Source organism: Stegastes partitus, unplaced genomic scaffold (assembly GCF_000690725.1).
Source record: "Stegastes partitus isolate 25-593 unplaced genomic scaffold, Stegastes_partitus-1.0.2 Scaffold596, whole genome shotgun sequence".
NCBI classification, from domain to species: domain Eukaryota; kingdom Metazoa; phylum Chordata; class Actinopteri; family Pomacentridae; genus Stegastes; species Stegastes partitus.
In genome coordinates this window covers 334,140-346,793 of record NW_007578327.1, presented here as the reverse complement: position 1 = coordinate 346,793, position 12,654 = coordinate 334,140, and the positions used below count along the sequence as shown (strand labels likewise).

At 42.1% G+C, this 12,654-nt stretch overlaps 1 protein-coding gene across 2 annotated transcripts in view; it reads right to left on the bottom strand.

Annotated features, from left to right (window-relative positions):
- Positions 1-3,411: 3,411 nt before the first annotated feature.
- Positions 3,412-12,654, bottom strand: part of rnf122 (ring finger protein 122) — a 25,085-nt gene continuing 15,842 nt past the window's right edge. Inside the window, exons 3-6 of one of the 2 annotated variants that reach the window (XM_008289166.1) lie at positions 6,466-6,511; positions 6,346-6,387; positions 6,146-6,228; positions 3,412-5,120 (exon numbers count right to left, since the gene is read on the bottom strand). In XM_008289166.1, coding sequence (XP_008287388.1) covers positions 5,006-5,120; positions 6,146-6,228; positions 6,346-6,387; positions 6,466-6,511 — 286 coding nt within the window. In that variant the 3' untranslated portion in view covers positions 3,412-5,005. The remainder of the gene's footprint in view (positions 5,121-6,145; positions 6,229-6,345; positions 6,388-6,465; positions 6,512-12,654) is intronic. The other variant, XM_008289167.1, reaches the window with a different exon arrangement.

Here is a 12,654-nt window from a genome sequence, read left to right as displayed (position 1 = left end):
GGTGGATTGTCTTTTAAGCAGTCCTAAACATCTGAGGTGTATAAAATAGCTGTCATGTGAAGATGCACAGCCAAAAAGGTGAGCAGCCCATCGTTCCTAAATTATAGATTAAAGAATATAGCTTTAAAAGTCCTGCTGCTTCCTCCTGCTGTCCTTGTCTGTCGCATCCACAGGCAGCATCGTCACAGAGTGTCTGAACAGTCATTTGATTTGGACAAATGTTTTTACGTGGAGGTCCTCACCAGCATACAGAAACTCCCTACAATGACAAAAATATACATTTTAAAGCAGTGATTCCCAACTTTAAGTTGAGAACAAAGAGGGTTTTTCCTGCACCGGAGAGATTGCCCAGAATTTCACCAGTCTACAGCTGAGTCAGCAGGTTTGTGAAGCTGTGCAGCATCGTTTTGAGCTAAATGTCAGAGAAACAAGTCGATGTTTTACAGGTAAAATGCACAAGTACAACAACAGCTGAATGGAATGCAGTTAGCTATAAGATTAGAAAACACTTTACTGTCTACTCACACTTCAGTTTTTCCTGCATCACAAGAAACCTCCAACAACCTCATAACACAACATAAAAGAGCATCTGCAAGAAGCCTCTTGCAAGGAGTCACATGCACCATTTATACGAGATGGGAGCATCAACGCTTGCACCAGAATAAAACAAGCAGCAGACCCACAGACAGCTGAAAAAATTAAGAAAAGCCCCAAAAATATTTGCATCAGGTTTACATGAAGCCCTCTTAAGGTCTCTTAGATTTATAAGCACCATCTTAAATGATGGTTAAAGAATCAGATTTGAAATAATCTGCACAAAGACAGCTCTAATGAGGCGGACACCTGTAACAGCAAAAACCTCAGTCAGTCTCAGACGACTTCACACACACAGAGATCCTGACTCTATTTTAACAGATCAAACGACGACAGATAAAAGCAAACCAACCAACCAACCGACCGGTTTGATCGCGTCCCGATGTTGCCTCAGTGTCTTGTGAGCAACTTATTTCGTTACCACGGCACGCGTCCTCGTCCCGGTGCCGCCGGGCTGCTGGTCGGGTTCAGTTTGGCTGCTGCAAAACGCACAGAAAGAGAAATAACCTGACCTCACATTCACTCTGAGTGCCACGACGCTGCTGAAGGTGGGAAGTGACAGAAACAAGCATTTCTCTGTGTGTCTCTCTCCTCCACCCTGCTTGTGTGTGTGTGTGTGTGTGTGTGTGTGTGTGTGTGTGTGTGTTGCCATAATCAGTTTATTCACAGCACAGTTGGCTCTTTATTGGCTCAGGTAGAGGCTGATTTCATGAAAGACTTGCTTATGTTTCCATGTCCACCCAAGCAGTGTGTGTGTGTGTGTGTGTGTGTGTGTGTGTGTGTGTGTGTGTTCGTGTGTGTGTGTGTGTGTGTGAGACGATGCATGTATGTATGTATGCATGAGTTCATAGCATGCTGACCTATAAAACAGTGTAGAGTTCATATCAGGGGTTTTAATTGACTAATTAAAATCCTTCCAGAGCATCAGTACTTTCTTTTGCTGAACATTTACGGCCGTGGTTCTGATGTTCCCACCTCTTGTGGCTCGTATTAACACATCTTACATCTGTTTAAAGTGACTACAGGCAGTAAATGACAGAGAGTGATGAGCTTTATGAGCCCTCCTTGCTTGCTAACATGACTAAAACATGCAAGCGTGGCCGCAGAATGTGCAGTTTACACTCCAGGAAGCTGCAAATAAGGACACTCGGATTAAAAATATTACACTCACCAAATGATCTTAAAACTGGAGCGACAGTTGGACGTCCGTAAACTGCTCATCTCCCAGTCTGTCACTTGTAAAGTGAGAAAAAAAAAAAGGACTTGTGAAGAAATGATGAAACAGCTCTCCAGCTTGTCAAAATTGAAGTGGCCTCAGAGACGGGAGTCAGCTGAACTAGCGAGGACCTCCTCTCTCCCCCATCCTCAGTCTCCACCTTTCCCCAGCACCTCCCCTCTCCTCTCCTCTCCCTGTTTCCATCCCTCACTTCCACCGTCCCTATATAAGATCTCCCACCATCTGCCTTCATTCTTAATTTCCCTTTCAGGTCCTCGGAGGCTCCACTTTGCCCTTAAGTCTAATTAGAAGGCAACCGGAGTAAGGAATGCCCTTCAGACTCCGATGCTCTGCCACCTGCAATCTGTTGTGGGGAAATAGCTAGGTACCCGTCGGATCCCACCAATAGAACGGGGTCTTGCACATTTAATGAGGCACAGTACAGATGGTCCTTGTTTTCGCTCGGATGTCGGCTCCTGAGCGCCGACTCCTTTAAGGGGTTGAAGTTTGCTGTTTCTCCTGTTTTCTTAAAAACGGCGAGTTCTGTTTTGATGCATTTAGTGTAGGATTTAATTATTTATTGCTGATGTTAATGTTTTAAACAGAGCTTCTAAAAAGTGCTGTAATTAAAGTCAAGTCAAATGGCACCGAAAATGAATCTTTGACCAGATTGTTATTTGATCTGTTGTGTTTTAAACAGTGATTAAGGTGATTATTCATAATTTTAATTCATCTAATTCAGACTAACCCCCTTTTTTACCTGCTTATATGAGACATCTCCAGATTTTGAACTCCTTAAAATCAACATTATCTTTCTTTTTTGTCTTTTATTGTGACGCAGTGCAGTAGCAAGCAAATAATCTGACATATATTTCCATTTTAGTCCACACTTTTTAGAATTAACTGAACAGCATTACTGCAGCATTACTGATTTATTTGACGAATCTCAGAGACACACATGTCAAACCCCGGACGAGCTATTTGCTGACGCCACTGCAAGCAAGTCAGAAATATGTTTGTTGTTCTTGTTGCTTCGGCGACCTGACCTTTTGAAGACAAAAACTCCGTCTGAATTACCCGTCTCTGGGCAATCAATGCTTCCAGTGTTGTTTCTTGACACAAACAGATTAATCAATAAGAAAAATAGTTGCAAGACGACAACACTGATGCTTCTGGTGTGGGGTTTTTTTTTTTTCTCTAAAAGTCTTCGAAATGCTTGTCAGGACTCATATTTAATGATCTGAGAAACACTTCTTGGTTTAATTAGCCATCACAGGCAAGTGGTAATTATTTGAGTTTAAAGCATCACAAACCAAAAAAATGAGACTCAACCTCTTAACCTGCAAGACGTCACAAATATCTCTTCATACAGGACAGATGATTTCAAATTTGAGGTTCAAGTACTTTGCTTCCACATTAACTGGCTTTACATGTTTTCCAAAAGTTGTATTCGAATCCCTACTTGCCGTTTGAAGCATTTTAATTGCACCTGCATGTAGAAGAAAAATCAGTTTTACACATCTTGATTCATGATGCTGCCTGATGGTGGCGCCACATGCATGACTGTCAAAAAGAAAAAAAAAATGACCAAGAGGCTGAGCAAACAGACAACTGTTTTTTATTATTGTTCCAAGTTATTTACATCTGTTGGATTACAAAATGTGGAATGTGGCCAGAATCGGAGTGAACGTTTCCCTTTTCTCGTGTGCTGAAAATGCAACAGGATCAACTTTTTTTTTTTTTCCTTTGTCTTGGCACATGGACATTTAAATTACAGTGCAGGTGTCTGCTGTATCTGGACAATGTGCTTTGTGAGTTTTGTGCTCAATTTAGGCAGTGCTTTGCTTTCAGGATCACTGTAACTGAAAAAAAAAAAACCCGACAAAAATACGACAGAAGAATGTAAAAACAGGATCACCAGCAATGATGCCACAAAAACTGTGTGTATAAAAAGTAGTTGATTTCCTGATGAATTCACCGCCTCCGACGCCGCTTCCTTCAGCTTCACAGACATAAACAAGGGACCTGCTGTGCTGCATCCACACCTTAGTCTACTGTTTTAGACGAACGGAGGCCTGAAAACGGCTTTTTTTTGTTTTTGTCTGTGTGGGTGTGTGTGTGCATGTGAATTCAAAGTGCAATATCTAAAAAAAAAAATAAATAAAACCCCAACATATTTCAAAACAGTTACAGTGAGAGGCAGAATGTGTCAGTCCCTTCTATCTATATTAACACAAAAGAATGTCGTCCCAGTGGAAAGAAAACAAATGGAGCATGTACAGTCATGGTCTCGGTGTACCGGTGGGCACCAGGGTGGAGTTTTTCATATCAGGAAAAAAAATGCAGTTGTTCTGACTTGATCGAGACATTTCTGCATGTGGACGAGAGCTCGAGCTGCACCTCGTCACTAATATGAATAATTTAGGTTCTGCTGATGAACTTTTGTGATTTAATCTTTCAAAATTCAGTTTACAGCAGTTTACCCCGTGTACACTATTCATTCTCTTCAGGTGTTTGTTTCTAGACAGCTCCAGCTTCACCTGTTTGTTTGATAACCTCTAAAAAAAACGACCTTGTGCAACCGCCGGCAGGAAATATAAACGTCTGAGGATTGGACTCAAATCTTCACATTTGAAAGAACTGAAGAGGTCGTTACTTTAACACAGGAGCTTCGCTAATCGCCCCCAGTGTGGATATTATTATTTCATGCCTGTGCCCACCGTCACACACTCAGAGGGGATCGGTGCCTCCTGCAGAGCGCTGTCATCAGTCGACACTCATTCGTCCGCGTCGCTGCGAAACAACAAAAAAAACCCGTCTCCTCCACTTCAGCGCTGCTATTAACCTCACTCGAGGCAACAAGAGAAGATGTGAAGGAACGGGTGGAGAGGTTGGGGAGGGGGGGGGATCTTGAAAGAAGAGTGGCGGAGTGATGTGTGGGTGGCTGAAGATAATCTCTCAGACACTACAAGGTGTCGTGTTGCCATCACGGAGATTGTTGCTAGGCAACAGCATCCTTCAGAGTCTTCCTCCGGGTGGTAACTAGGTTACCCCAACTTATCATCATCATGTTGTCGATTTGCTGATGTGTTTTAACAGCAAAAACAGCGTCCCTCCTCCTGTTGGTCACTAACTCACACCAGCTAGTTTGGCCGAGCGCCGGCGTCCCCACCAGGGCTGGCGGGGGTCCAGAGGTTACACCAGTTCATCCAGCAGAGTCCCTATGCTGTGGTGCTGCTCCGGGGGGCCGGCTATGGGCTTGTTGCACATGGGGCAGACGCAGCGCACCTCCAGCCACTTCACCAGACACCTGCGTAGAAAAACACAGGCAGGAAAGACACGAGATGAAAAGCCAAGCGGGACCAATTTCACCTAAATTGGCATCACGGGATCACGACACATCCCACTCATTTTCTCACAAAATGACGCGCTTGTGACCCATGCACGAGTACGTGAGAGCCCTGCAGGAGTCGCGAAATTATCTGCAATTTACAGGCAGAGATCATTGGAGAAATGTGACACTGCAAGCATTTGCTATTTTTGTGTGAGCTGTGTTTTTACAGGAACTATTTCTTGGCTGGGTGCAGCTATTTCCTGGAGTCTGTGCTGGTTTTTTCACTCTGACGACAAGACTACGGAAAGTTAATGCGTCCTGGACAAGACGTAGACAAACCTCTGTAAAACCACAGTGCGTCAGTCTTACAGTTTGACATTAAACAAAGCAGAAGTGTTCGTTTTTGAGCTTCGGAGCTGCTGGTAATTAGATTTTGTTTGCTTTGGAAGGAAGCAGGTCGGTTATTTCCCTCGGTTTTTCCATTCTTTATGCTCTAAGGAAGTGGGTTTAGGTGTTTAGAAGATAGTTTTAAAGATTTTCAAAGAACCAAAAGTAAGTCAGGATGCCTTTAACTGATCCCCTCTGGATATAAGATGACCTGGAGAATCCTTTGTGCGCAGCTTCCTGGCTGCTGGCACTTGCATTTCCCAAGATGTCAAACTGCTCCTTTTAAATAGGCCTCCTGGCTCTCAGACTCCTCTCACACATGTTCACAGGCACAATACTCCAATTTTAGACACCTAGAAAAGCCACAAGTCAGCCGTGCAAGTTCTGTCTGCTGTGCATGCTGGGATGGAAGCGCAGCGCTGACCCTTCCTCTCTGATCCTGAACAGGAATACGCCACGAGGAGCCATGAATGAATGATGAACCCGCTGCTGTCAGGAGCCCCGGCGCCTCGTCTAACTTTTGATCACTGAACCTCACATCGAACATTACCATTTTCATTTTAACAAGCCCAGGCAGGTGCGAAACGGCAAACAAGTGCGAAGCCCCTACTCACTTCCTGTGGAAAGCATGTTGGCATGGCAACACTCCCAGCTCGTCTTTCACTTTGAAGTCCTCCAGACACACGGCGCACGTCTGCTGCGTGAGTGATAGACAGTCGGTCATTAGGCGGCGGATTTATCACAAGTCAACAGAAGCATTTGCTGATAGCATGAACGGGAATCATTCTGATGTGCGTGTAAATCTCCGTCTTACCCCGTGAAGGCTCAGCTTCTTTGGATCTCCTTTTAAAACTACCTGTCGGAGCGACGAAACACAAGATATGAGAGACGTTTCTTTTAGATTTTAAATATGCTGCGAAACATCAAATCTTACCTCTCTGTATCCAAACCGCTCACTCTGGGCTTGGTGTCGTAGTTTGCTGTCAATGAGTAGAAAATACAAAAAAACACATTAATGAATAGCTTTTACAATTTGTATGACATTCATTTAACCACACTGTGTATGTACTTTCTGTATGTAGAGACAAAAGAAGCATTCAAATGCTTTACATCATCATTTACGGCACAAGCACAATTATGTAAAAACGCTCTATTTAAAGTTCTGCATTCAGAGTTTTCCCTCAGAGAAGGTCAGCGGTGGAAAATACTCAAGTGATGAGTTTAGAGCGACTTCATGCAAACATTTCCTCTTTTTTTTCTATCTAGTAGTTTGATATTTGTGCCACTACATTTACCTGAAAGCTATAAATGTTCATTAATGTGCAAATTATAAATGTTATAACTACCTAAAACTGGCTAATAATCCAATAATAGAATGTATGATAACACAACATTTACAAGAACCATGAGAGAGTGAAGTCCATTTCTCTACTAGTGCTTCTGACCTTGTATAAAATTATAAATGTACTACTATTAGTTTTTGCTTTTAGGGCTAAAAAAAATCTCAATATTAAAATGTACTTAAAGCTGCATTTAGTGATTTTTTTTGGGACATCTGGGAGCAGCAGAAATAAGCAGTAAACACAAAACTGACACATTTCCAAACTTGTTCTGGCCACCTGACAAATTTAACTTAAAAAAAACTCTTTTCAGCTGTTAAAAGCTGAATTTTGTCAATGAGCCACTTGCTAGCTTTGTCAGTTGTCTGATGCTGGGCAGGTAAACAGAAGGTGTTGAGAACCGTTTCACTGAAACAAAAACTCTTTTCATTCATAAAACCAAAAACAACACAAGCTGACGGATGCTAAAGCGCTCGTCGGGGGATAATTCTCTGCATTTCGCAACCACACAAAGTTGTTTTGATCAATTATGAGTAACATTACAGAGCGAAACATCCTGATACAGGAAAAACTACTCATTATGCAGAAATGGCTACGATCAGATGCTATATGTTACATCATTATTATTATTATTATTATTATTATTATTACTGATGCATTAACATCTAATCAGCATTTTAATCTTTAAAGTGGAGCTAAGCTACTTTAACTATATAATACACTCCTGTGTTGTTTGTCTGCTCTGATGCATCATATTATATAGAATCAAGTCCATAAGTATTTGGACAGAGACATCCATCCATTATCTATATACCACTTAATCCTCACTAGGGTTGTGGGAGGCTGGAGTCTATCCTCAGTCTCCATCAATACAGGATGGTGTTCATTTAGTAAATTAAGGTTCTATTTAAAGTAAAACAGAAGTAGTACATGCTTTATAGCTATCTTGTAATTTACCAGCCACCGGTTGGTTTTAAAAGAACAAATGGCAACAGCCAAATTCAAAACTTCCATCCAATATCTATACACCGTTTAATCCTCACTAGGGTCATGGGGGGCTGGAGTCTATCCCAGCTGACTTAGGGCGAAGGCAGGTTCACCTGGACAGGTAACCAGTCTATCACAGGGCTACACTTAGAGACAGACAACCAAGCACACTCACATTCACACCTACGGACAATTTAGAATCACCAATTAACCTCAACATGTTTCTGGACTGTGGGAAGAAGCCGAAGAACCTGGAGAGAACATGGAGACTCCACGCAGAAAGATCCCGGGTGCCCTCACTGGGACACAAGCCGGCGACCTTCTTGCTGCGAGGCAACGGTGCTAACCACCGCCCCACCTTGCAATTGTCCGTAGGTGTGAATGTGAGTGTGCTTGGTTGTCTTGTCTGGTTGTTTTTGTTCTACAAAGACTCCCACCGGTGAAAATCACTTCTTAAAAATCTGGTAACATGTTCATATGGGGGCTACAAGGTTCTCCGGCTTCCTCCCACAAGGTCCAAAAACATGTTGAGGTTAACTGGTGATTGTAAATTGTCCGTAGGTGTGAATGTGAGTGTGCTTGGTTGTCTGTCTCTAAGTGTAGCCCTGTGATAGACTGGTGACCTGTCCAGGTGAACCTGCCTTCACCCTGAGTCAGCTGGGATAGACTCCAGTAGACCCTAGTGAGGATTAAGTGGTACATAGATAATGGATGTATGTTCCACCAGCCAAATACTTATGCATTTAAACTGACCATGTTTTCTATATTTACGACACTAATCTCAGAAATCAGCCATAACTGCAGCTACCAGGTAAATATCGAGGACTTAAAGCTGCAACATTCACCTGCAAAATCCTGCAGAGTAAATAACATTTGAGTCAATGAAGGTTCCACCACTTTCCACTTGACTATTAAGAGATAAAGAGCATTTGTTCTAATCTGATTTCAGCAGGAGGAGGTTGTTGGGACTCAGACTAAGATTCCAGTTTGTGCGGTTTAATTATGGGACGGTGTGCGTAAGTGCAGGTTTGATAATTTACCGTCTTTTCAAACGGCTCGGCATGGTCGCAAATCCGTAGAGAAATACATGTTCCCCCTGCGAGCGCTGCTCATTGTTCACCGGCTTAAGCAATCATGTAACTACACATAAAACACTAACACACACTGATGCACACACGCACAAACACAGCTAATGAGTACGTTGCCTCTTTTGAATCTGTGCACCGCCTCCAAAACCAACAATGGAGAGGAGATCTTTATCCGCGTCTGTGCAGGCGGTTATTTTTGGCCTCTTGTTTTCTTCACAACTAAACTTAGAATGTCTATCACTGTCGGTAATTTGGGGGGGGCCTGAAATAAAACGCTGAGGCGAAAGATGACTGTTTATTTGTGATCAGATTCTCCTTAAATATTAATAAAATGTGTGAGTCAGCCCCCTGAGCTGAGGAAGCGACAGTTATTTGCTGTTTTTGTCATTCGGTTTATTGTTTACGCTGATTGCTGCTAACAGTGCTCCATGTGAACAATGTGAGGATACAAGTTTTACATGTGTTGAGGTTTCCCATGCCTGGAGAATGATGTGAAGTAGGTGAAAGGGAGGGGGCACGACGGCGATTTTGAGCTATTGTGCAAGAAGAGAACAGAAAAATCCTCCAGGCGAACCTCGAATCGATCCATAAATGCCGCTGATTCTAATTTATTCCGCTTTCAAGATCTGTGGTTAATGGTGTTGTGAAAGCCAGTGTTTTCTTTTATTTGGCGTTCTGCATTTGGAAAACATCTGTGTTCCCCGGCCATGCCTTTTAAATCAGCCTTCGAGTCAGTTAAGCCTTCGACTAAAAGCTGGAACGTGAACAATTACTTGATTAATTAAGTTGAAATCCATCCGTGATCAGCAACACATGTCTGAATGATTTTAGAAGCCCCAAAAAAACACGAGCAAGTTCTCAGCTGTGAGGATTTGCTGCTTTACTTTGCCGGAAAGCTTCAGGATTTGGGAGTTTATGCACAAATGCTGTGGAGTTCTTTCACTATTTACAGACACTTCATAGAGAAAGCGATGCATTAAGTCACCAAAGAAAGGAAATAAGTGGCAGATTACAAAATTAGAAAAAAGATTTACAGCTCGTAGGAACTTAATGAGCTGAAGTTCCCTCGAACCTTTTGAGAACTTCTGCTTTGCTTTCTACTGTACTTTCCAAACTGGGAAGTATCAGATGCGCTGTACGCCGCAGAAAAGACGACAGCGGGGATGATCTCTGTATTTAAAAACCCCTCATAAACAGAAGTGAAATACTGTAGTTGTGTTGTAGAGTTTTTTTTTTGCCTCCTGCAGGGTGACAATCCCAGAATTTGCAGGCGGAGAGCAGTGGAAGCAAAAAACCCAGGATGAGAATAATGGAGAAAGAAAAAAAAAAGCCCTATTAGTCCGGTTCTAGTTTCCGGAGGTGGAGAATGTAGCTTGAAAACCTGGCAGTGAAAGTCTCAAAGCAGGCCAGCTTGTGTTCTTTACTACAGAACGACCAGTCTGAAGGTCTCTCCGGCTCTCCTTGTTGCACAAAGTCACACATTTGATCAACCGACGCCTAAACCCTGACATTTTCCTCCTCTTATTCAGTAATTGCAGCTGTTTAGAGTTTTTTGGGTGCTTTTTAAGTTGTTTTTCTTGATTTTTAAACACACTGATGGTCAAATTCTTTTTAGATTTTTATTGCAAATGACAAAACCAAACACTTTAGTCATCATTTGATTGTCTACTTCTTCACTTTTCACTATTTTTAACACCAGACCAACCATTTATCCACAGTGGCCACTCGAATAATTAGAGACCCTTGCCTTTGTTTTAATTATAATTAAGGACGGAGTGCGTTGATGAATAAGAAATATGAAACTTTGATTAATTTAATTTGTATTTTAAGACTCAGGGTTAAAAAAAACAACTGAATTTGCCATTTTAATCTTCTATATGCTTTATCTGTATTCAAATATTAAGCAATAAAAGGAACAAAGTAAGTATTTAACAGGATTTTTGAATTAATTTAACTTTTCGTTACTGTATTTGCTAATTACACATCGTTTGTTTTATGCATTAATAGTTAAAAACGACATTAAACCCGAACAAGAGCTGGACTTTAGACTTGACACAAACCACCTGGAGCTCCAGTAGACTTTTTTTATTTCTTATATCAATCAATCCATTCATTAACTACAATTAAATACAGTCTCTAATATTTCTAAAAGCACATTTAAATGGGGCATTATTTAAAAAAGAATTATCTCATCAGTGTCATTGTTGCTTTTGAATAAACCGTGTTTTCACGTCGGCCTTTCAGGATTTTCAGAGGCAAGGTTTCTAAAAGTTCTGCCGCTTCATTGAGACGTACAAACTTTTTTTTTATGTCACGGATTAAACCGGCTTAAATAGATGTTTCTCTGCCGATAAACTGCTGACTGCGTCTCTCCGTTCACAGGCGTTTGACCTCCAGTCTGCCCTTTCTGCCGCTGTTCTGAATTAACTGTCACTTTTTTCTAAACCCTGCCCGCCCTCCGGCTTTCTGCAGTTCAGATAACATGTTTTGGGTCCTGGCGGTGCCGCGGGAGATTTACAAAAGAACAGTTTGTCATCTCACAAGCTGCTGTTAGATCCACGGTTAGGATGTAAATCGCCGCCGCGTCCGAGAACCCAGTTTGCTGTTTTATAATGAACAACCGCGTTAAGCTTTAAAAGGCCGCCTGCAGCTGTTTCCTCCGTTTCGGGATTTCTTAGTGAATTGAATAAGTCGGTGATTCAATACGGGGGAAGTCACTTTGATAGCTTCATATCCCTGCTTGCCCCTGCACCTTCTGGACTCTCAGAATATCCTCTCTGACTTACTGAATATAAAAAACCACTTCACTGTTGGAGCAGATCGTAGGGCGTAATTAATGATGGGATATTTTTAGCGTGTCCTGGTGGCACCTCCGATGTATTTTCACTCTTTGCAGGTGCTGCTGTGTACATCCCAGCTCCGTGCCAACAGCAGCATCTGTTAGGAACAGCTGAAAGATTAGCAAGCCTCGCGTTTTTAGCAGGAATAATTAAAGGAGGAATCCTAACAGAGACAAACAAGAGTCAGACACCCAACACTGAGAGACTGAGCCTCCCCGAGAGACATAACATGAAGCCTGCCCCCAACAGAGAACGGCATTCATCGCTCAGCATTCATCTGGTGAATCATCCAGTCTATAAATGAATTCACAATCACACTCCTACCCGAGACTACCTTCGGCATGTTAATGGAGCCAAAGGAAGTGACTCACTGGTTATGATTCACAGACGAGCGCTTTAAGAGAAACGGGAACGATCGGAGCTCTTTCTGACGGAGTTGATGGTCAATTTAGTGGCGAGCTCGGGCCAGACGACACATTCACACGTGTGAGCCCGACTCGGCAACATGCTGTTTGTCAATCAAAGGTTCACGCTGAGACGATCCGGTTGCTTTTGTCAGTAATTTTTTTACTAACTGATCCAATTTTCCTCATGACGATGTAAAAATATCTCTCAGTTGATGCCTGAACATTCACTTATAATTCATGAAAATTAGTTCTTATCTGATGTCCATCACCAGATGCAGTTTACAAAGTTTTCTTAACACTTTAACTTTAACACACGTTCACTGTGAGACTGTTCTGTAACTTTATGTTGGTTGATTTTGTGTTTTTTTAGCCAACATGACCCGTATCTAAAACAACTTCCTTATTTGCTCATTCATTACTATGTGTATCTTGGACACTCAGTTATTTACTGTATAATGAGC